The 26,514-nt window shown below is 37.0% G+C and overlaps 1 protein-coding gene across 1 annotated transcript in view; it reads right to left on the reverse strand.

Moving 5' to 3' along the window:
• NRXN1 (neurexin 1) overlaps window positions 1-26,514 on the reverse strand; it is a 765,322-nt gene that overhangs the window by 410,912 nt on the left and 327,896 nt on the right. Inside the window, exons 12-14 of the mRNA XM_014962458.1 lie at window positions 9,213-9,335; window positions 3,198-3,579; window positions 2,501-2,691 (exon numbers count right to left, since the gene is read on the reverse strand). Coding sequence (XP_014817944.1) covers window positions 2,501-2,691; window positions 3,198-3,579; window positions 9,213-9,335 — 696 coding nt within the window. The remainder of the gene's footprint in view (window positions 1-2,500; window positions 2,692-3,197; window positions 3,580-9,212; window positions 9,336-26,514) is intronic.

The raw sequence follows: 26,514 nt of genomic DNA on the forward strand, positions 1-26,514 counted from the left end.
TAACTCTACAGTTACTTAGAAAGGCTGCAGATTCTATATTATCTGTACATGTTTATATTTCACCCGATGCTAACTCTGGTTAAACAGAATCACTGGTATCACTAGCAGGAAGTTTAATTTTGAATTTGCTATGTTGCTAGGGGTAAAATAATACAGGATAATTAATTAATCATAGCTGCTTGTATCAGTAAAGCGTGTGGGGTGTTTATAGCATAACAGAGATGTGTCATCACAAGAAACACTGACATAAAATGAAAAGAACAAGCTACAGGAAAGCATTTCAACTGAATACAAAGGAAGAAAAAACAATAACAAAAGGCAATTTTCCTGCTTTTTAGCCGCTGGCTAAAATGTATCAGCTTGAAATCCCCCAAAAATCCAACAAAAATTTTTATGGCATATGCTGTGCCATATTTAAGGGAAGCTGATTGAGCAAAATGTAATAGAATATGTTAAAAAAATAAAATTAAATGTTCTCCTATAAGAAGACAGAGGTTGACGACCTGTCTATGCTAGAACAGCTTGAGAAAGGCACTTACTATACTGTACTGAATATGTCAGGCTTGTTATTCTTTTACTAGCCACATTTCCTGGGTGGTGAATTACAGAAAAGCAGCATCTAATACAATTCACCTTCCTCGCTTCAAATCGCAGTATGTTTTTTCATGCTCTTCAGGTTTTTTTTCCACTGGAATTCAAGGTTAGAAAACGCACCAGCTACGGATACAGTTTTACTTCAAAAGGGGAAAGCAAAAGTAGAATTTTCAAAGTGAAGAAAACAAAGGAACGTTGGATTTTATAAGTTCTCCTCGCTGATGAGCTTTCTCTGTGCGTGCACTAAGCAGCGCATTTAGTGAAATCACAGTGCCCTCTAGTGCCTTTATTAAGCACATTGTTCAAACTTTTCTTCAATAAACCAAGACACCAAACCGCTACCTTCAGTTTGAAGATGATGTAGAATGACTGTGTTAATTTAGTTATCAGTTCTCAACAGGGTTATTTTTCCTACTCATGTCTAATTAATATACTGGAAAAAAAACCCCAGATTAAATACATACACATATGCAGAAGTAGTACTTATTATTGCAAACGTGAAAAAATAAGGCGGATGCTTTCTCTAAAGCGTCAAAAATAACGTTGAAATATTAAATTGCCTCAATAAATATCGCCCATATTTACAAGAATGCAAAAATGAGGAAGAACATGGCACAAATTTCAAGTACAATTTTGAGAATGGAGCAAAAAGCTCTAATTTGTAAACCAAGCATTTCTGATAAAGAGGCTCTTATTGAAGATTATAAGCCACCAAGATACAGTTTTCAGAGTCTTTCTTGCAAACTTAAGAGCACTTTCATGTGAAGCAAACATGTAAAATATCACAAAATCCGGAATAATTACTAAGGTCAGCTCATTATCTGTGACTCAGAGGTACTTAAAAGAAAATCTAGCATGGAACAAGCTCTTGATGGAATATTAATATCTACTTTGAACATCCTGGCCTTTGAAATATTACATTTTCTTTGACTATTATGAAATTTTGGTTTTCCTTACAAGAACTTTTATAAAGAATGTTAAAATACACAATACTTTTTAACCAAAACATATTTTCTTATGTCTGATTAGGTAGACAGTATTTTAAAAGTATACTTGCATATCTTTTAAAAAAACCAGATATTTCCCTCTGATGCAAATTAGCTTTTCAGATGCCCATCCTTACAACTTAAAATATAGATATGTATCAGTTTACTTTATAAAAATGGATCTTAATAACCGAGCTGGACCTATGAAATGTACATTTGGAGCTATAAAACAAAATTTATCCCACCCTGCTATTGAAATGACAAAACATTACATATTTAGGTGAGTATGTGTTTATAGTTCAATACATCTGGCAACTTACATTTATAACTGATTCGTTAGAGAACTGCCACATAAGATTGCTTTACTTACAAGAATTTTTTTTTTATGATATCAAAATACTGCATTGTATTTATTTAACCAACAAAAGGTAGGTTTTATGTGGAATACTGAACAGTGGAGGACAGGTCGAAATGGTCCCCAGTTCTCTAACATAACCATCAGTTCTGCAAGGCCTTTGCAGTCATACTGTAAAGCTTGGGCTGTGGTTCCTGCATGTCACTTACAGAACTGATGCTCATGTGAAAAATCAAGCCTTTCTCACAGACACTTTGGAGTTCCTTTACAGCCCCAATTATATTTTCATATATATGGGCCACTCTGCATTCTTACCGGTTGCTACTTTTTTTCCTGTGGCATTTTCACCCACTTAAAGTAGTACATCAGTGTGCAGAACTATTACTAAATTGGCATTGTCAGGCTAACATAAAGATGTCATCTCTTGTGATTGTATTAATTACTATCAAATAAAACATTTCAGATGGTAATACAAAATGATAATGTACTTTACATACATGATCGATTCAGGTTATCATTCTGTAATGACCTGCACTGTAGGTTATACAGGAATTACTGTACTTACTTTTGAGATCTAAATTTCTGGCTCCTGCTGTGCTCTGTGTTGTGATTTTAGTGTCAATCTTTACAGTGTGGAGATTGTTGGTATCCCTTGATATCATCACATTATGCCACTGGTTGTCATTCAGAGGTTTATTAGAACTTCCTTTGATGAGATTTGCACCATTTCCCAAGTCAAACACATAGTGTAAATACCTGGGAAAAGAGAAAAAATTGGAAAAGTTTCCTTTTTCTTTACGTAGCAAGGGGGCACTAATTAATATGTCTAATATTTCCTGTTTCCTTATACTCCTCAGTAGTTCTGGTAAAACTGGAAGACAGCAATGAATGCCAAATGAGGAAGCAACCTTAATTCAGGGCAATCACCATTCATTTAGATGAGCTGAGATGCAGTCCCAAGTTTCTGAAAAGTAAGGAGCACTCCATGTACCACCACATGCATACATACGTAGAGAGAGAGCAAGAGGAAGGCTATAAACTAGTACTTCTTTGTAGCAAACGCTATAGAAGTTATACCTATTATTTACTTTCATTTTTTTCAGGCATCTAGCTTCATCTGAAAGAAAAAGTCACAATAAAGCATATGAAGTTTAACACGAAGAAACATTCATTAATCATACATGTCCAGTCAGAGAAGGATCTGTATTTCTCCTATATATTTTGAATAGACTTCTGTCGTCATTACGCTAATCCATACATACCCTTTTACTAATTCAACCACAATGAAATCATTTCCATCGCCACTGTTATAAAGTATCAATCCATCCAGTGAGGTTGTTTTGAACTGGAAAAAAAGGTGCATAGATGTATATGCTTGTAGAGTGGCCAATGCAACATAACTTGCTTTTGTTTTAAACGTTACGGGGTCTGCTATGATGTTCCTGAATCCAAATCTTGCATTTAGCTCACAATAATCGATGTCTCCATTTTTACATAAGTCAATGTATGCCATGCCATTAAATGTAAGACTCTGTAGATGCCCAATAAAATTGGAAGGCACAGAAGACAGGTACCGTCGCTCCGTTATTATTCCTGTTTCTATATTGTGGAATTCCAGTCGTGTGTGATCACCAGCCATTTGACCTTTAAACAGTAACGAGAAAACATGTGTTAGCATCTGAAATGGGAGGTCAAAAAGCACACCACGTGATTAAGTATGTGCATCAGTTTCACACTTTTCAGAATGTGCAAGGGCAATCCTTGGCTCCAAAGAGGATTTCTCTAAATTCATCCAAACTTCTGGTAAATATCTGGGAGCCTTTCCATTGAGATCATTATGTTTGTATAAGGTCAACAGCAAGATTTCTAAACCGAAGCACAGTATCACAGTATATCATAGAATCATAAAATGGTTCAGGTTGGAAGGGACCTTAAAGATCATGGAGTTCCAACCCCCCTGCCATGGGCAGGGACACCTCCCACCAGACCAGGTTGCTCAAAGCCCCATCCAGCCTGGTCTAGGCAACCTTCAGTGTCTCATCACCTTCACAAGAAAGAATTTCTTCCTAACTAATCTAAGTCTCCCCTCTTTCAGTTTAAAACCATTACCCATTATCCTGTCACTACACCTCCTGATGAAGAGTCCCTCCCCATCTCTCCTGTAGCCCCCTTTAGGTACTGGAAGGGGCTGTAAGTTCTCCCTGGAGCCTTCTCTTCTCCAGGCTAGATCAAACTGCCAACAAAACCCCTCACTGTGGTTACACTTAACCAGACATGTAGTTTTGCTATAAGCAAGTGCAATTAATTAACGCAAGATGAAGAACACAAAGTCAAATCTCAGCTAAAACCTGAACATTAGAGTTTCACAGAAGAGAGGCATAACAGTTTGGGGGATATTACTGCATTTATTTTGCTTAAAAGCACACGATTTAGCAAGCAGGAGGAAGAATTCCTGTTTAAGCTATCTTAGGTACATTAATGCCAGCCCTGCTACAAACCCTGGGCTGCAAGGGTGCACAGAACCTTCCTTAAAAGCATCTGGCTTTATACCATGGGAATAAACCCAAGGGAGAAGAGAAGAAGCAAGCAGAGCCCAAGAGAAGGAGGAAGCAGAAAGACTGCAGCAAGGGTGTATGCAAGGGTCTTGTAACCCTGAAAATAGCAAGGGGCTTCTTGCCTACATCAGAAAGGTGGCTAAAACCAAGCCTCACAGCTACCTTTCAGCCCTTCTTTGTCACGCAAGGACTCCTGCACAGCAGAAAGTCTGAAATTTGCTGACTGTAGAGCTAATCTGAAGGATCAACATTGCCAGGGTACACTGCGTACAGGTCAGGTAAGTTTTTAAGCTGGTTTTTAAATACCTTACCCAGCACATCAAAATTGCATCCACTGAAGAGTCCCCTTTTCTAGCAGAGCTTAGATTATTTTTTTTTTATCTCCCATGGTTATTTAAAGAAGTAGGGCAGTACTATCGCAAGGCCGATTCATGGTCACATTGTGTGGGTACGATGACAAAACAGCTTTTTATTACTAATACATTTCACCACTTAATCTACCTTTTGCATACCACGGACCAGATTGCCCAGTTCCTTAGATGTTTCATGTTTCTCGTGGAGTACAAAGACAATGAACAGCAGACCCAGCCAAGCTGGAATAAATACTGGCCTGAAACTGCTCTGTCAGGGAAACTGGGCATGTTTAGTTTGGAGAAGGGGAGGCTGAGGGGAGACCTCATTGAAAGGTCTACACCTACCTGAAAGGAGGTTGTAGAGAGGTGGGGGTTGGCCTCTTCTCCCAAGGGAATAATGACAGGACCAAAGGAAATGGTCTGAAATTGGGGCAGGGGAGGTTTATATGAGATATTAGGAAAAATGACTTTACTGAGAGGGTGGTCAGGCACTGGAAGAGCCTGCCCAGGGAGGTGGTGGAGTCACCATCCCTGGAGGGATTTAAGAAACGTGTAGATGTGGCACTTCAGGGCATGCTCTAATGCCCGAGACTGTTGGGGTTTTTTTTTGTGTGTATAGGGTTGGACTTGATCTCAAAGGTCCCTTCCAACCCTAAAGATCCTGTGATTCTGTGTGTGAACAGGGAAAGGGTGAGGGCAAGATGAATGCAGGTATTTGGGCTTTGCCCAGGGAGATGGGGTTAACCCACAAACAGGTTGAGAATCACAGCACTGAGATAGAAATACAAGTATATCAGTGAAGTTACAGTGGAAATAGGTCTGCAAGCTTTAAAACAATTAAGGGGGGTAAAAAAAAAAGAAAATTGCTCTAATAATTAATGATAAATATTTACAAGCAGCTTACTTTGCTTCAGGACAGATTCTGTCCTAGCTCTATTCATGTCATTGAACCACCATGGCCATCTAGGATCTGCAGTCATACAGGTGAGCACTGCAAGAGGCACCTTAATCCCCTTGGACAGCCTTTTTGATGTCCTCGTTTCTAAACATCAGTGCTGAAGATCCCACTCCTCCTGATGTATTAGCAAAGGTGGGTTCTTCCTTCCAGTAATGAGTCAGGGAGCTCATTACAAGCAGTCTTGAAAACTGCCAAATCAGTAACTTTCTGCCAGGCCAAGAGCTGTATATTGGATCACAGCCAGAAAGCTGAAGATCATGTTTTAGAGGAGGAACATTATGTATTCCAGTCTTATATCACTTCAGATGGCATTGCATAAATGTCATGGCAAAAATCCACTACGCTTTGGCCTGTAGCACTTACTACATTCACTACCTTAAATGTATTTCTTCCTTGAGCATAGTAATAAAAAAAAAAATATCCAGAATCTGGGCTCTTATCCCAAATCTCCCCCTAACATTTCAGTTATACAAACATGCTAAAAGGACTTGAGGCTTCACATAAGGCTCCATGGCATTTGCAACTACGAGAAGGAAGAAAAAGAGAAAGACTGCAGTTTGTGTTTACAATGTTGGGGTTTGGGGAGTTTTTGCTTTGTTTTGTTTTTTTAACTTGTCAGGTTGGTGCATAAAATGCATAACCTGTTGCAGTGCTATGGGACATACAAAAGGCCAAGGGAATTTCTATTCCTAACCATAACCTAGGTCTCCTTTCCGTTATCCAACTCTAGCAATCTCCTTCAGTTCAATACACTTCGAGAAAACAAAGTGCATCAGTTATAACAGTGCATAGTTTTGATTCAGAAAGATATTATTTACCCATGCACAAATTAGGCATTCATCAAAGATGACTAAGCTCAATATGTGGATGAACAGGTGATATTCTATAATCTGTAAAAAATGGAAAGTGAGGCTGAATTATTTAATGGCTTCCCATCCAGCTTCAGTTTTCTGGATCTGGTGGGTTTTTTCCATATGTGACATAGGAAATGGAATCAAAAAAGGAAAACACAGTGCACAGCAGGGGGAAGCTGGAATTTTTAGGAGAAAGTCCATTTTTTCCTCATGTTCCCATAAAATTATAATAACCTTCCACGTTAATAACTACCGGGTTAATATTTAAACCACATTTGTGATTGTTGGGACTATCGGAAGAAAAGTTCTAAGCGGTTCAGAGCAAGAGCATTCCAATCGGATATTGCAACTCTTCCACTACCCCTTTAGGAAATTCAAAGCTACTACACATAAATTTGCATTGTGTACATTTGACTTTCTACCAGATGGGAGCGAAAACTTAAACTCATGAAGGCTTTGGCAACACACACTGCTACATGGCAATAAAGATTTTCCCTGTAGAAAATGTAATATTCCTAGAACTAACCACAGGTTTTCCCGTGTTGTCAGACTTTCAAGTTCCCTCTAGCTTCTCTCATGCCAGTTCCCTGCTCACTGATGGAAAAGGCCACAGATGGGCCACACAGCCTCCTTCAGGGAGGTTATGAAGACTCTTTCCCTCCAAAATACAGGGATGACTTTCTTCCTTTGGCTGAAGAAAATTAAACAGCTGTGGATTACGCAAAAGCTGGCAACTTCCAGCACGAAAAACTGAGAAGGATTTTGAGTCAACCAGCCAGTTTCTGATAGAGGCACTGGCACGCAAAAAAATACAAGTGTTGTACCAGAAAGTTGGACCCACTGGCAAGACTTATGCATGATATGGAGGCAACCAAAGAGAAAGGACTCACTGTCTTAAACAGCTAGAACAGAATAGTTCCGTTGGAAGGGACCTACAGTGATCATCTAAGTCCAACTGCATGACCACTTCACTGCTGACCAAGAGTTATTAAGGGCATTGTCCAAAGGCCTCTTAAACACTGACAGGCCTGGGACATCCACCACCTCTCTGGGGAGCCTGTTCCAGGGTCTCAGCAATTTGCTGACTGGGACATCCACCACCTCTGGGGAGCCTGTTCCAGGGTCTCAGCAATTTGCTGAGACCATGATATTTGATAGTAACTACAGCTCTCCACAACCAAGAGTGATTACAAGAATTTACAGTCCTGTGTTCTTCACTTATTACTTCACTTGACTATGTATGATAGAAACCTCCTGTTTTCATCTTAATACTTCACAATGTTTTGAAGTTTTCTGCAGCTGTGTTCAGCAGCTGGGACTGGACTCAAAGATGAAAACAGTACTTCTTGCTGGTTTCGTAACTTGTAGTACTTGTCAATAAAAAAATCTGCCATGAGGAGCCCAGGAAACTTGCATTTGGTTTTAGACACTGTGTTTTATTTAGATCTAACCAACTTCCTTTAACTAGAAAACATTCCCAAGGTAGCCTTATTATTTGACTTGTCAGTTGAAGCAGAAAGATGATATTTTTCAGTCTAGCTCCTCCAGTACTACATATTTATTGTCACAAAGAAAATAACTGGTTTAGGCCATCTGCTCTCTTGGGAGAATGACCCAAAATGTCATCATGTACACAGACTAAAGTTTGCTTCACCTCTGGAAGATCTGTGAGTAATTTCTGCTTCTAGAAAGTATGTTTTTGCAACTATATGAATACATAGCAATTATTTTTCTACCATTGACACGGTCTCCAGTGTTCTGCTGAGGAGAAAAAAGACTACTAAATGTGTTCTCCTTTGAATAATCCCATTAAAATTGTTAGTATTTTAACAAAACATAAAACAAATTCTAAAAGCTATTTAATACTCCATGAAAACAAAGGAACATATTAAATAGCTAACATAAAATGTGCAAGGAATCAGTGCTAGAAGCCAGGTCTGTTGCTGTAAGACAAATATGTAAGCCTTACCTTTAACAGAACAAAAAATAAATAAAAATCTCTATTATCATGTCTGATAATACCTACATAGGAATATATTTCTAATGTATCCTAGCTTGCATGCCATGTTTTTTCACTCATCCCAACTGCTATTTTAGTATTTGAGAAAAACCTGTTGCCCATCTTTTAATTATTGAGGGCAGTTGATGCAAGATTTAAAACACACTAGAATATCCTTCAAACATTTATGAAATTCTTTCTTACAGCAACAGCTTAGAGTTTAACCTTAGTATAAATTCAGTGTGTTGCCAAAAGCATTTTACTTGCTTTCTCATTAGTGATGTATCAAATTACTTCTCTCCAATTACTGTGTAAAAACATTAATTTAAGTCAGCATGGAGGTTTTCATTAATTTCAACAGCAATGTTAGAGTAACATTAATATCAAGGATAATAACGCACTTGTAGTAGCGGTATTTCAAGATGCCTAACACAGATTTTTGATCTTACCCAAGAAAAGAAAAAAAAAGCCTCTGTTGTTTCAGATAAAGGCATTTACTTGTGTCATTTTTTGCTTTGTGTTTCCCCCCAGTAACGCGGAGTCGCAACGCCACACTACCTGTCATGGCCTGCTGGTCATCCACCATTAACTTTAAACTTTTTCCTCGCCGGACCACACGCACTGTGTGCCACTCATTATCATTGAGGTTATAGCCAGCAAAAAGGGTTTCTGGACCTTTGCCTGTAGGATATGCCAAACAGTCATTATGCAATCTTTAAATCAGTTTACATGTGAACCTCACAGAGAAAGAGAGAGAGAGAGAAAGAGACAGAGAGACTGGCTGGGCAAACGTTAAAAGTCACATCAAACGAGAACATTGCAAAGTATAACCAAACCTCAAAATATAGAGCTACTATGTTAAAATATTTCTATTGTATATTTAACTATATAAACGTATTATAGATGCACATTCAATGAACCAGGTTGTCATAAATAGGCACAGTCAACATGGATTTAGTTATGCCTCTTCCAGTTATGCGCAAGCCTTTCAAAAAATCAGGATTACCGCAGCCAGAAGAACTTCAGCACGTGTTTACAAGGCCAGATTTTTGCTCCCTTATTGAAAATATTTGGGCAAAAGCTAGAAGTGGTAAATGTGTGTGTATGTGTGTTACATTTTTCTTAACCTATGTCAGCTTCTCAGCCTGTTTATTAGGACTTCTCAGAAGATGATCTGTTACCTTATCATCCAGATGACTCGTTACTATTCAGAGCCAGTACCTTCTGATGTCTGCAGACCTCCAAGCCATGCTTTCCTTTTACATATCAGGGATACCTTTTTTTGTAATCTGCTATTTTTGTAAGAATTACAACAAACACTTTTGAAGCAAATATAATCCTAGTACATAGTACTTGCAATAACTGAAGTATTCACAAATCTAGGAAACAGGGTATCGTTAATAACTAGGGAAAAACGCTCAGAATAAAATGATTATGGAAAATGTCCCTTATAGTGTTGACTAATAAGAAAAAGGAGAAAAATCTTGGCTATGATCTGTCATTGATATGAGTAAGTGATTGACCAAATGCTGAGCCAATCAATCAAAACCTCTGTGCTCAAACCCCAGTTGTTGGACCTGTGTGGTGACTCTCCAGAAGGTAAAGCTGATCTGCAATTAAGAAATTACATTCTGGCAAGATAAAGACCTCCCTGGCCTGTTTTTCAGTTCCTGTGGCACAATAAAGGTTGCTGATAACTAAAAGAGATGTATAATATAGTACCATTTGACATGAAAACACGAGGGTTGCACTGAGTCAGGCCATTACACCTCCATGACATCTTTCCAGATGATGCATCCCATGTGCCAGCCTTCTTTTAAAAAGGGATATGCCTCTGGCTCTGAAACACTCCCACATTTCTGTTCAAATCCTTTTCCACCCGGTGCAGGCTAACTGTGACGGATAAGGTCTATAAATAAATGGGTACCATACGACATTGTCTAAAATCAAAGCCTCTCTGATCTCAGGACAACACAGAGGGAAAAGACACTAACCACTTGATGTAGCTGTTCAACATTTTGTACAGTTTTCAGCTCAGACTTTTTCTATCAGCATTTTTTTAATTGCTGCTGGCTGATCTCCCTGCTTTTAAATGCAATTTTTGTTGTTTTGAGCATGTCAAGGGACCTCCAGGAATAAAAATACTACCTACAGCAAAGGCAGTGAGATTCTGATAACATCATGCTGTTTCCTCTATGCTTCTGTATTGACACTAGGCCAGGAAAGGTGTGCAAACCCATCAGAAAAAGACATACATACATATTTTTACATATATATATACATATACTTACTGAAGTCAACTACCTGAATTGTTCTGTTCCTTACATGTTTACTTTTTCTGACAAGAGAAAGACCAGTTTTGCGTAAAGCTTAAGTGAATTAAGTTCTCTTTGGGTACAGTGAAATAGATGCAGTGAATAATGCTCTTTAAGCAAGTTCTATTATTCTTTATTTTATTGGGGGATTCAATGGAAGCAATTTCTAACCAGATTTGGGAGACAAGGGATGGATTTACAAAAAATGCTTAAATGACATGAGTAAAAATCTTAGTGAGAGTCAATATGCCTGCCTAGAAATACATCACTTACTATTATTTTAAATCTTAGCCATTCTTCATTTGTTATTTTAACTGTTTATTTTTAAAATTTAAGTAGTTGAAGTACTTAGTCTCCCTTATCTCACAACAGATTTCTAAAAAGAGCTAAAAGCACATGCAATTTTAATTTGCTCTCACATTAACAACCCTCTGTAGTGTCCCATTCATGTAAATGTGCCACAGTGTATATAAATAGCAAATCCAACTTGGCTGCTCACATTCATACAGGCAAATACGTCTATTATCTTTTAATGGTTAGGGACTTGTAAACTCTTCCTGTTGTAAAATTAAAGGTAAGTTTTCCTATATATCATTCCATTTCCTTTGCAAGAGTACTCCGAGTACAAAAGATCAGGTCAGGACTACCCTTGAGCTGCCTTTGCTCATGATACACGCAATCCAAAATTGGATTAAGGGGAGCTACAGTGAAAGGGCTATGAAGGGGATGAACCTGGGTATAACAAACTACAGGAGGGAACGCATTGAAAGCCACCCTGGCCTTGTAGAAACCATCTACCTTGCATGGAATGAGGCTTTTCTTTCCTGAAGCTGAGCTCTAACAGAGAGAGAGAGGTTCTCCAGAGACAACTTTGTTCACTTAACTCCAAAATAGCAAGACCTGGTGTCTGGGTATTGTGTATGCACCCATCACGTCATGTTGTCTCTCTGCAAAGTAGCATTGTTTTCCATGGCAGCTGAAGAGCTGGATGGGGAAGGACAGATGCCCACCATTCCTGTAGAGAATGGAACACTTAGGCTGCTTCCTGGCCAAGAAAATGCTTTTACATATAAAAGCAGTAAATGTGCTTGTGAGCCGTGTATTTAGGACAAAATTTTCTAAATGCTTAGGTGCAAAAACATGTCGTCCTTGATAACACACAAGAGTATAATGTCTGCAGAAGGAAACTCTTAACATATGTTGTTAAATGGCATTGGTCAAGCTCGAACATATTTCACATAAGTACTTTCCTCACTGACTTCCAAATATATTGACCTGAAATTAATTTAAACAGCATATTATTGAGATCATAGAAGTTCAGACTCTTCTTCTGTCCTGATTTATAGTGAACAACTTCATAGTGAGTCTAATATCAATCTACATCTACTAAATCATTGGCTCTCTGGTATTATTCTGACTTTACCCTGATCTGATCCCACTTAAATCACACCAGCAGAATGTGCTGCTGTATTTAAATAAGAATTGACATATTGCCACTTTAGGGCAGGTGGGCTTTTTTTTTTTTTTAACCCTTTTCTATAAAACATTAAATATCTCCCATGAGAAGAAAAGCAAGAATCCTAATTTAAAAATAAATAAAGGGGGAGGATTTTTTTTTAATGGACTGATACTACCCTTCCAATCCTATGTCCCTCCACTCGCTATTTCCTGTGCTCTCCTTCTGCTGGAACTCATTTGTCTCTTTCTAAACAGGACACAGATAATTTGTTTCATGTAGCCAGCAATCACTCACTTTCTGAGCTACCAATTCTCTCAGACACGAATACCTTAATCATAAAACTTCCCTTTCAGAGACAGGCTGTAACCTGCAAAAATACCCTAAGCATCTTCTCTTGTTTAAGCATGAAAGTTATTATCAATGTCTACATTCAGCTCTTTTCCTACTTTAAAGGCTTAAACAACAACTAGATTTTATGCATCTCTAGTGTGAAGGGATAGTACCAAATAAAAAAGAAAAGTTTAGGCACTTTTATGGCTGTCACAATTTCCTTATAGTCCATCATGCCCGTAAAATCTGCACATTCATTCAAAAGCAGATAATAGCTTGTACAACCATCTTTTTACATGGGAAAACAGAGACTTTGCAGCTACCCAATAGAGGTACAAATCTCAATGATAGGATTCTTTATGAACTAGGACATCCAAATGTAAAGTCCCAAACATCCTAAGTTGTAACTTCCCATAAGCACCCAAAGTTGAGCTTACTTTGTTTTCAGCCCCTCATCTTGAATTTAACTGTCTTTGGTCCTCGTTAAAGTTAAAAGAAAAAAAAGTATGATCCTCCAGAAGAAAAATCTTGTATTCAGTGTGCTGAATATTCTAAATGTTCTCTGGAGATTCCTATTCTCTTTATTATCTTGTGAGGAGCCTTTTCAGCCTAATTAAAGTGCTGAAAATTTGCCGAATTCAAATGAGCCTGTTAATTGATGGTAACATGCATACTTACTTTTTCTGTTTTAGATCTCTATCCTGTTATACTTAAATCAGGATATCTTTTAACCCTATTTGAACAGACTATCATAAAAACAAACTGGTCACTTTGAAACAGGACACTTGCTTTTGGCATTGTATTGAAATACATTCAAACCTAGTTGTCTGAATCAAAGACAAGAACTACTGGCTCTTATGATGCCATCCACCAAGAAGGCTCATACCAAAATGCTACGCAAACTTGCTCGGAGCACTCAATTCTGTGACCAAATTGGATATCAAAAATGAAGAAGCAACTGGTCTCACAGCCACCGTGCAAACCTTGTGAAGCATCTAGATTATACACCAGTCAGGCTGCAGCACAAAAGGGTCATAAAAGATTCCTCCAGAACTAGATGCAGAAAGACAAGGCAAATAGAGGAAAGCATCTTAATCCTCATTATCCTTTCTAGAATGGTTGGTTGCAGAAACAATTCTGGTCTTCTGAACCATTCGTTTGCAAACTTGAATTTAAAAAGTCAGTTATAGCGAATCAATTGTATTTTAAATGACTGCATCTGCATCACCCTGAAATCCCCTGCCTGTGCTTGTTTCTTACTACTAGAAAAACCCTGCAGAAACAATTCTGGTCTTCCGAACCATTCGTTTGCAAACTCGAATTTAAAAAGTCAGTTATAGTGAATCAACTGTATTTTAAATGACTGCATCTGCATCATCCTGAAATCCCCTCCCTGTGCTTGTTTCTTACTACTAGAAAAACCTAGTTGCCTTTTAAAGATCAACGATGTAAATCAGTTTATCGTTTAAAGCTAATTGAGAAATTAACTTCAGAAAGTCTTGTCGCAGGTCAAAGAAATTTTATCAGCTGTGTTTTATTCCTAACAGACTCGTGCAGAAAATTCCACCAGAACAGCATGTTCACTGAATTGTATCAAGCAAAACATATCAATCTGCACTGCTTGATCAAAATGTTCAAGCCCACAATAGCTTTATTATAGGCAAAATTGCTTTTGGCAATTTGGGTAAAGTATTGGCAGTTAAAGGTATTTTTATTACTTTTTAAAACAAAACCTGACATTTCAGAAATTAAAATGAAGGAGATTAGCATTGCTAATATCATTCATTAGCCTTCATTTTTTTGATAGATTTGGTCATATTGTTTTGAATAACAGAAATATAATCTTAAATCCATTTCTGTATATGCAGTCATATACACTTATGCACTTCTTATATATATACATAAATGCAGAAAGCTAAGCAAGGTACTTTTCAAAAGTCTGCTGGCTTCCTCTATGTGACCAAACTGCAAACAGACTGCATTGAGTATTGATCTAGTGCACTAGTAAGGAAAACCTGCATACGTAGTGAATGCACTGGAGAAGAAAAATCCATAGAAGGGTATTTAAAAAAAAAATATCCAGGAACCAACCACTACATTCAGGTCTGAGGACACGAAGTTTCCTACAGTCATCTGCCAGCTTATTTTCTCTCTTTTCTTTGAACTTGCTTCCCTTGCCCACGGTCTGCTCAGTACTTCCCCTCTCCAAACTTTGTCTTTTGCCTTAAGCAAGCTATTTAATTTGGGGTGTGACAGTGCGTATACTCACCCACTGATGTCTTTAAAGCTATTCCATATTAACTGTTGGCAACACTTAAGTATCTAAACAGAGCCACTGGGTCGAGGTGGGAGGGCAGAACGCAGATCTATTGGACTAAATTATATCTAAGGATACTCAGTGTCTGCCAAGAAAGGTGCTGATGGCAAACCACTGTCTTGGGAAAGCCTAGTCTCTGCAAACAGAATGAGGACCACTACTGAATTTCACCAGGGTGGAGAAAAAGATCAGAAAGTAGTGAGCTTTTGAGTTGCAAGTCTTGGCTTCTAGACTTTCCTGCCACAGCAAAGCATACACAGAACATATACACATGCTCTCAGCGTTGGGGAGCACGCTTCGCTGGTTAATAATTGGGTAGAACAACATTTCTTGGAAGACACGGTTTTGAAATTGCAATTACAACTATATGTGAACTCAAGAGTAAATGAGAGGATAAAACTGATTTTGTTACTGCATTATGAAATGTCTATCCCAGCCAGAAACATTTCTTGACACATTACTTAAAACATTTAGTGTTAGGAATCAGCCGCATTTTAATTTAGTTTTGTAAGTTTTATATCTAAGCAAGTAAAACACAAACAGCCCTAAGGACATGTAATTTTCCTTCTTCTTGGAAATAATGAAAGAAAAGTATCTTTTAAAAGCTAAAACCAGAAGTCAGCTAGGTTCCTGTATTTTTAATAAGAGTGCAGTTTCTCGTTTGTACCGTTCTCTAAGGATCACGACTATCAGAAAATGTGCTAAAGGTACTAAAGTTTTTATGAATCTGCCCTAAGGCCCTGAACTAAAGCACAGCAAAGTCAATGAGCTTGAAACATACGGTTGTTGCTTTTTCAGCTCACTGCTGAACATTCTCAGGCAAATTTTCAGAAATTATGTTGAACTTGACAATTGACTTTGCTGTAGGTAAGGTGAGAGTGAACTTTCAATACACGGCAGTTCCACACTAATTTAAAGAAAGCTTCACAGTGCAAGATTATTTACTTTGTATTTACTGCAGGTGAAAAAAGGTGCACTTGCAAAGATCAGGCAGCGTTACAAACACACCTTAAGGTCATACCTTGCCTTGAATCATGCTAAAGTTTTTCAAGTGCGCCCAAAACCTAGGACTCTGAATTGGGATTCAGCAGATTCACTTCCACAAACTACTTGTGTGACTTTTCATAAATCTTGATCTGTTTTTACCTTAGTTTGACATGGCTGCTATAATGGAAAATTCCATGAATTTTAAGCTGAATACATTGAAGCTTCAACTTCATTCTACCTAAGCTACATCAGTAGTTCATTAGGCAAGCAGCTTTTCACAAGCCTGCTATCCCATTTTCTGAGCCACTTCCCACAACACTCGAGTCCAGCTCAAGAAAAGGCCACAGAAGGATGACAGGAAGATAAACCACCTGGAAACTCTGGCCACCAAGAGAGGAAGGACTAAAAGAGCCTGGACTGAGTCACTGCAACAACTCAACTAGACAACATTAGGAAAGCAGCTTTTCACAAGCCTGTTATCCCATTTTCTGAGCCACTTCCCAGAACACTCGAGTCCAGCTCAAGAAAAGGCTACAGAAGGATGACAGGAAGATAAACCACCTGGAAACTCTGGCCACCAAGAGAGGAAGGACTAAAAGAGCCTGGACTGAGTCACTGCAACAACTAACTTGGCCACAGACTGACACTGGATAATACAGGGAGTCAGTTTGGCTTGATAACTAAAATTGTTTGTTTCTTAAAGAATAATCCACTATGAGCTAGTGTATTGCACAAGAACAAAATGGGAAATTTTAATTTATTTACAATACTGATTTTTTTTCCATGCAGAATATTTGCATTGCAGACAGCTTGCTTATACTGAAAATTTGTTTCCATCAAAAATTCCTTTTAACCTGGTAAAGAAAACAATGCCTAATTCATCTGGAGTTATTAGTGTTTGGTTTTTTATGTCCTGTAACAGGAATAGGATTGAAAATCATGAGAACTGCCTTGGCAACTCCTGTATAAAATAGCACCAAGACTAACACAAACCCCCAGTTTTAAGCAATACTGGAATTCAATCTTTTAAAAGTAAATATTCATTGTTCTGATGTGACTTAATGGCTGCCGGGATGTCCAATACTCATTAATTCTGTGTGAATTCAGAGTTCTGTCAATAATACTGATTTGTGAGACATGGGCTTAAACTAAGGGAAAAGTGATCCTAAGAGGAGTTCATTTTCTGCTTTCCCAAGAAGAGTTAGATTTTTCTCAGAGCAGACTCATTATTCTTTATCTATACAAGTTACTATTCAAATACAGTGCCTCAGTTTCCAGAGGAACTTTGCTGTCTCCTCTCAAGACAAGAGATCTGGAGGAATTCTAACTTGGAAGAAGGATTTCACCATGAGACAGCTATCTAAATAACTTTGATAATCTGGACCTTAATCACTGATCTACTGATTGCTGTCAATCAGCTCATAAATACAAAGACAAGTCAGATACAGCAGCTACAGGGAACAGGTAAGTAGTCGCCTACAGCAGATCTCTAAGTGTACCCTGATGGTGCAGACACCCTTGATGAGTCTGAAGAACTTGTGTTTCTGTTTTCTACTACTAAGTCTGCCTTCTTCTTTCCACTTAAATCCAGGGAAGGAAAAATAACCTAAATTATTTTTGCAGAAAAAAATTGGTATATAATCTTTTTTTTTTTTTTCCCCTGAGAGAACTGGAATATTTGTTTTACTTTGGTTCGATTATAACTGACAACTGGAAAGAAGCAGAAACAGCTTTGATCACCTTGATATTGACTGTGCCCATTTATATCAAACCATGGCTATCAAAACTCTGAAGTACCTTTACAAATTTAAGTAAGGACAACTTAAGTGTGCTTCTCTATCATTCACCTTCTTACAAAAAACATTACCTTTATGTTTAGGCAAAAATGAACGTAACAGGAAAAAACCACTTAAATATTGCATTTTACCCTTATATCTTGCACATTATGCTTAAGAATAAGCAGATTGGTAACTATTTGGCACGGAAAGGAAAATAATTTGGACTGTGACTTTATTTTAAGAATAAGTTCCTCTTAATTTACAGGTGTCTTCATCCCAAAGTACCGCTGTTATAAAATATTATAAAATTTTAAAATAACGACTAAATCTCACACTCTTATCCTTAAAAAAAAAAAGTGCTGATTTATATTTTCCCTAGTTAAGGGTAAAGAGAATAGAAATTTTAAAATAACGACTAAATCTCACATTCTTATCCTTAAAAAAAAAAAAGTGCTGATTTATAATATTTTCCCTAGTTAAGGGTAAAGAGAATAACATTTAAAGATTTGTGATTGTTGATGATTATTTAAATGTTTTAAAATATTTTTATACTCAGAGACAGAAAAGCATAATTTCTTGACACTGCTTATTCTTGGATGCTTTTATGTAGACAAGAGTCAAGCAAGGAGCACCAAAATAGACATTTCAGGTTACTTTCACAAACTGCAAATAGGTGAATACAAAGGCGATCCCTGTTCTATAAACAGCCTCTGCTGACTTTCAAGGGTGCAGGATTGTTCTCTGATTTTTTTTCCATCTTATACAATGGACAACATAAGGCCTACACTTATTTTCTTGTATATTCCTAAACTATTACATAAAATAATTGCAAAGCCACACTCATTCTGATTTGAATATCTCTTCATCACTATATCATGTCATTCTTGCTCCAAGTTTAACCTTGTAAAATGTGTTGCCAATACCATGTAATAGTTCATGATCACTTTTAGACCTTTTCTACTTCTGAGGAGCAACCGGTTCAGCTGCATCAGATTTCATCCAGAATTTAAGATTCCTGACGTCCTCAATGATACTGGCCATAGGGCAGAGGACTTGGCATATTAACAGTAGCAGGGTCGTATAAAATAAATACATATCTTAAGATTTCAATGCTCCACTACTATTAAAAAAGGGTAAACGATTAACAGTTAAGAGCACAAGAGCAAAATGGGAAATTTTAATTCATTCACAATACTGATTTTTTTCCATGCAGAATGTTTGCATTGCAGACAGCTTGCTTACACTGAAAATTTGTTTCCATCAAAAATTCCTTTTAACCTGGTAAAGAAAACAATGCCTAATTCATCTGGAGTTATTAGTGTTTGGTTTTTTATGTCCTGTAACAGGAATAGGATTGAAAATCATGAGAACTGCCTTGGCAACTCCTGTATAAAATAGCACCAAGACTAACACAAACCCCCAGTTTTAAGCAATACTGGAATTCAATCTTTTAAAAGTAAATATTCATTGTTCTGATGTGACTTAATGGCTGCCGGGATGTCCAATACTCATTAATTCTGTGTGAATTCAGAGTTCTGTCAATAATACTGATTTGTGAGACATGGGCTTAAACTAAGGGAAAAGTGATCCTAAGAGGAGTTCATTTTCTGCTTTCCCAAGAAGAGTTAGATTTTTCTCAGAGCAGACTCATTATTCTTTATCTATACAAGTTACTATTCAAATACAGTGCCTCAGTTTCCAGAGGAACTTTGCTGTCTCCTCTCAACCCAAGAGATCTGGAGGAATTCTAACTTGGAAGAAGGATTTCACCATGAGTCAGCTATCTAAATAACTTTGATAATCTGGACCTTAATCACTGATCTACTGATTGCTGTCAATCAGCTCATAAATACAAAGACAAGTCAGATACAGCAGCTACAGGGAACAGGTAAGTAGTCGCCTACAGCAGATCTCTAAGTGTACCCTGATGGTGCAGACACCCTTGATGAGTCTGAAGAACTTGTGTTTCTGTTTTCTACTACTAAGTCTGCCTTCTTCTTTCCACTTAAATCCAGGGAAGGAAAAATAACCTAAATTATTTTTGCAGAAAAAAATTGGTATATAATCTTTTTTTTTTTTTTCCCCTGAGAGAACTGGAATATTTGTTTTACTTTGGTTCGATTATAACTGACAACTGGAAAGAAGCAGAAGCAGCTTTGAACACCTTGATATTGACTGTGCCCATTTATATCAAACCATGGCTATCAAAACTCTGAAGTACCTTTACAAATTTAAGTAAGGACAACTTAAGTGTGCTTCTCTATCATTCACCTTCTTACAAAAAACATTACCTTTATGTTTAGGCAAAAATGAACGTAACAGGAAAAAACCACTTAAATATTGCATTTTACCCTTATATCTTGCACATTATGCTTAAGAATAAGCAGATTGGTAACTATTTGGCACAGAAAGGAAAATAATTTGGACTGTGACTTTATTTTAAGAATAAGTTCCTCTTAATTTACAGGTGTCTTCATCCCAAAGTACCGCTGTTATAAAATATTATAAAATTTTAAAATAACGACTAAATCTCACACTCTTATCCTTAAAAAAAAAAAGTGCTGATTTATATTTTCCCTAGTTAAGGGTAAAGAGAATAACATTTAAAGATTTGTGATTGTTGATGATTATTTAAATGTTTTAAAATATTTTTATACTCAGAGACAGAAAAGCATAATTTCTTGACACTGCTTATTCTTGGATGCTTTTATGTAGACAAGAGTCAAGCAAGGAGCACCAAAATAGACATTTCAGGTTACTTTCACAAACTGCAAATAGGTGAATACAAAGGCGATCCCTGTTCTATAAACAGCCTCTGCTGACTTTCACGGGTGCAGGATTGTTCTCTGATTTTTTTTTCCATCTTATACAATGGACAACATAAGGCCTACACTTATTTTCTTGTATATTCCTAAACTATTACATAAAATAATTGCAAAGCCACACTCATTCTGATTTGAATATCTCTTCATCACTATATCATGTCATTCTTGCTCCAAGTTTAACCTTGTAAAATGTGTTGCCAATACCATGTAATAGTTCATGATCACTTTTAGACCTTTTCTACTTCTGAGGAGCAACCGGTTCAGCTGCATCAGATTTCATCCAGAATTTAAGATTCCTGACGTCCTCAATGATACTGGCCATAGGGCAGAGGACTTGGCATATTAACAGTAGCAGGGTCGTATAAAATAAATACATATCTTAAGATTTCAATGCTCCACTACTATTAAAAAAGGGTAAACGATTAACAGTTAAGGGTAAACATGAACAGTTGTTTGAATCTTTCTTATAAAGAAAATTTATTCTAAAGGAAAAAGACCCTGAATGTTTCAGACTGAAGTTGTAGACAATATTGTCATTATTGTTTAAACTTTTTTTTCTTGAGTTAAGTCCGATATTCCTTATCTGCAAGAAAGCGATCTGAATACTAATTATCAGGGAACATATAAACATTTCCCTATAAAAATAGCATTTTTCCAGACATACTTCTTCAGGATTCCTGAGCCTAAAATAAGATTAAAAAATACTACATACTGATTCCAATAGAAATTTTGTTGGGTACAAAAGTACTCAACTGCCTTAGATATCATGTGTGTTTGAGATAGTTTGCATGTATTTAATATGGCGTTTTATTAAAGGTAAATTTTCAGCAACTCTTCCAGCTTTTTCATGCGATTTCTTACCCCAAAGACCAATGTGTGCTTCTTTTCCTCAAACAGGGACATTTTCTGCATTCTGCATCAAACTTTTCACACTGCTTCTAAACCTATTACTCTATCTTAGCTGCTTCTAAACCTATTACTTTCCCAGACATGTATTTGTGGTGGCTACATGAAACTGAAGTTAACTATGACATCTGCAATAGTGAGGTTTAGTCTTACTTTTTCATTGTTCACTTGCAACTTTTTGAGAATTTCATTTTGCAATTATGGCTGCTCAATCACTTGCTTGCTAAGAATATGTCAAGTCAAGCACCTTTTCCTGCCTGCTATTCCCAGGCTGGTGCTTGCTGTCTCGTGCATGCCCGTATGAAACTAAAATGGAATGACTTTTAAAATTGAGTAGATGGAATTGATTTCAGCATTGAGGGAATCTCTCAAATGGCCTTTTGCTGTTTTTTATCTGTTAAGGATTGCGCTCCATGTCAGCGAATGGCAATTTGAAAAAAACAAGTCAACTTCTTGACAGAAGTTCCTACTTGCACTATCTTAAGGTGCGCCCTTGTATCTCAATTCATGTAATTCTAAGAAATCAGGAATCCACATTGGAGTCTTTTCTAGCTAGTGCTGCTCTTATTCATAACTGATTAGCTTGTCAACTGGCTTCTAAGTGTCTTCTATCACCTTCAAAACATTAGCTGGAGGTGCAAGAATATTTCTTCCCCTGAGAGCCCATGGTATACATTGGTATTTTTCTCGCCTAGGAAACAGCATACAAGCTGCTGAAATGTTAAGTAGCAAAACTGCATGGACAATTCAAAGTATGGCAGTAACCACAACACAAATGCAACAGGTAATTTTCACCAATACTCAACAACTATAGTGCTTAAATTATTGTAAAATTAAAATTCCTTAGATGGTGCCATCATACTATTTATGCTTGTAATTCTTCATTTCTGATCTGATTTCCACAAGTCACGTGTAAACAGTTCATGGCATGTGAGTGAAAGATGGAATTGTTGACTTACCTATTTGGTCTTTCTTTTCCAGAGAGATTTTATCATTAGCGAGAAAAGACTTAACGTGCAGAGAAAGAGAGGAACTTTGAACTAATGAAATGCTATTTCTACACACATGCACTTCACTCCTTTGAGGAAAATCTCACAGAATATAAAATGAATGAGAAATATTATGAGAAATAATACCAAAAAATTAGTATAAGCTACATTAACCACAGCTCCCTCTTTTCTTTAATAGCTTTTTCTCATTCCATGTCTTGGTCTTCATCTTGTGTCTTGGTGCTTCAGCACTGCCTAGACAAATAACTGCTGAAGAATTCTTTGCACACTTCCCAAAGTGGCACCTCAGAAAGCCAACATTACCTTGATGTCTCAAGTCAACAGAGTAATATCTCCTTTGAAGTGACTTGTCTGATGGATTGAGGCCTAGAAATCAGCTGGAAGGGAGCATAAGTTAACCTCTTGACATGTCATCCAAAAATGAAATGTGCCCCAATAGAAATTTTCACAACTACCTAAATATAATTCATTAAAGTCATTGTCAAGAAGATATGGTAAGGAAGCGGTTATGTGGTTCCAGTAATAAGCTACTGAGTCCTTAAAATGTTATGATAGATGTTTCATACACTTTAATAGACACAAATGCAAAATGTGCTAGATACAAAGTGTTTTTAATAGAAGAAACTGCTCATCAGTGACATGCACTGGGTAGATGATTTTAACACTATTAGCTCTTCAAAAAAAGCACATTGAAAAATGAATTACTCTTCTTATGACATTAATGGACAATAATATTGTAGCTAAGTGCTTGCTAGACTTCTTCATCAAGATTGAACTTACAAAATGATGACTTGCTGCAGAGAAGCAAAGCCATGAAAAAATAGCCCACCTTTTTGAAACAGTCATGCAGCTGAAACTAATACATACTTACACAATGTTTTCTGCAGACACAAAGGAGGGACCATGAAAATGCCACAGATGGCTCAGAAACCAGGTTCTGCAAACTTGTATTTATCCAAATAAGCAGAGAACTCCACTTCTGCATTAGAGTGCTTCACAGGGAAAAGACAGACACAGGCTCTACGCCCATTATACTGTTCAGTGCTGTCTATAATCAGGTCCCACTGATCTGAATGCTTGAAGGAGTAAGACAATTGCTTACCAGGGATTTATTCCAGACTTCCAGCACTAATATACTGTTCAGTGCTGTCTATAATCAGATCTATAATCAGATCCCACTGATCTGAATGCTTGAAGGAGTAAGACAATTGCTTACCAGGGATTTATTCCAGACTTCCAGCACTATAAATGTATCAGAAAAATTTTAATTTAAGTCATATTAATTTGGTACCCCCCTTTTTTTTTCCCCCCTCCTTTTTTTCTTTCTTTCTTTAATTGAGGAGGAGGTAGTCAAGCTTTCCCAACACAGCTCAAATGTATAAATGTATCAGAATAATTTTAATTTAACTCATATTAATTTGGTACCCCCCCTTTTTTTTTCCCTCCTTTTTTTCTTTCTTTCTTTAACTGAAGAGGAGGTAGTCAAGCTTTCCCAACACAGCTAGACAATTGCTTACCAGGGATTTATTCCAGACTTCCAGCACTATAAATGTATAAATGTATCAGAATAATTTTAATTTAACTCATATTAATTTGGTACCCCCCCTTTTTTTTTCCCTCCTTTTTTTCTTTCTTTCTTTAACTGAAGAGGAGGTAGTCAAGCTTTCCCAACACAGCTTGGTTCTCCTAATCACACCAAACTAAGACATAGGATCTGGTCTGACACTTACCAAAGTTGGTTGCGCTTTTTTAAATAATGTAGAAGTGTTCTATTCATAATATCTATTAATATGAGAGGGACAGAAACTTGGCATGTCACCTCAACATATATTAGACCTATTGGAATGCTCACTGGCTGCTTTAATGAGAACCAGACATCCCATTGAAATTTCACTTTCTCTGATTCTATATTTCCCCTCTCATTTATCTCTTATCCATGTATATCCATTATATTAAAAAAAAGCCTAACCCCAAACGCTTGTTATGTTAATTCCTTACAAGTATATATTACAACAGAATGGTGGCTGTAAGCAAGTGATGTGTTGATCAGAAAAGCAGTGTCTACCTGCAGAGAGATGGCAATTTGTTTGGTTTTCCTTGAAAAGTTCTGGAAATAATCACAGCAGCATTGATTCAGCAAGGTATCAATTCAGGAAAAGTCCTACGCGTGTTCTTAAGATACTTAAATACTACCTGAACTAAAATATTGATGATTTTAATATCCTTTTAGACAGACTTACTGGTGAAAAAACCCTTAAGTTCCTAACACCTGAAAAAAACTCTTCACACCGTAATCCTATACTAGCAAGACTGCGGTATTTTTCCATAGAATTGTCATTTATAAGCATTTCTCAATATTTTTCACAAAAATATTAACAGATGAGCATCACAACAGCATTATTTCTTAGAGAGTCCTAAGAAACAAATGAGGAATTAATGTGAAAAGCAAATAAAGGTGTTGATACATGAAGTCTGGTAGTATTTCCAATCTGACTGTAACTTTAGAAGCACTGTCAACTAATCAGCTCTGAGTTACAGTTATTTTTTATTAATCCTGAATGCTAACCATGATTTTCTTTTTAAAGAGCTACAGACCAAACTTTCTTGCCAGAAAACTCTTGGTACTAAGTCAAAAAAAATTATTCACAATTCTTACTACATATGAAATAGGGTAAATCATTAATTAAGTTGGCTAATTTGACTGGTTTTACCAGTTAATTAAGAATCATTTTTTGGAGAAGTTATTGAAATACTGGATTGTGTCATCTGCTGCCATCTGCGTGGTAATACTCTAATTTTCATAGAATCTGATTACAAAGTTTAGAATGACTGTCTACAGCTCAGCTGATGAGACATTTATTATTACTTTCACTAGCAATTTCCTGTTTGCTCTGAATATGGAGTATAACTAGTGATAAAATGATTAGGAAAAGAAGCTGCAAAATAAGAGAGGAAATGGTGCGTAAGACAGAAGCTGCTATATTGAATGTTACTCCTGAGCTCTGTGTTGTCTTGCATTTTGCCTTTAACAACAACCAGCCATTGATGTTTAGAGAAGAAGGGAAGGATATTAAATAAAGGACCAAAAAATAACAAAAAAAAGGATAAAAAAAGGGTATTTTCCCTAACTATTTGCTGCCAGCTTCTAGCAGCTTGTAGTTTACAGACTTTCTGAGCTAAGGCTGCTTCTAGATCTTTAACTTTAATGCAATGACAAACTTTTGGTCCACTAAAAACAAATAAATATCTGTTTGGGAACATGAGGGTGGTCTTGCCAGGTGAGAGCAGGAGTCCAGCGAGCTCAGTCCTGTGCTTTCGACAGCAAATAAGAAGAGCAGGGCCACCAAAAAGCAATTACTGCTCTAACACAGTCACAGCTTCCAGTGACCAACATATTAGGGACTACTGGACCTGCAGAAACTGTCTTCTCACGTAAAGTCCTTGATGTATTTCAGTTTCATACCACTTAGTAACTTCTTGATGCTTCTTACAGCTGTATCATCGTATCTTTATAAAAATACACTCATCCTCTCAGGTATCTTTTTTTTTTTCCTAGCTTGTCTACCTTCTCCATGTAGGAAAGCCAACTCATACTTGGAATCCTCTTTGATCCAGTACTCTGAATCTTGCCCATTCATTATGAGGAACAGGAACTAAAACCACATGCAGCATTCAAGATGCGGATAAAAAAAATGACTGCACAGTAGCATAATGCTGTTTTCTGTTCTGCTCTTACTTCCTTTACCCATAGCTACTAACATCCTTTGGGACTCCTGGTCACTTCTGAGCACTGAACTGTTTTACAGGAGCTATTTATAATGACTGCACAATTTCTTCAGCTCAGTGCTAACAGACTCCATTGCTGTGCTTGCATAATTAAAGTTACTTATTCTAGTATGAATTACTTTTTGCATATTAATATTTAACTGCACC

This window comes from Calidris pugnax, unplaced genomic scaffold (assembly GCF_001431845.1).
Source record: "Calidris pugnax isolate Ruff unplaced genomic scaffold, ASM143184v1 scaffold147, whole genome shotgun sequence".
In the NCBI taxonomy this organism is placed as follows: domain Eukaryota; kingdom Metazoa; phylum Chordata; class Aves; order Charadriiformes; family Scolopacidae; genus Calidris; species Calidris pugnax.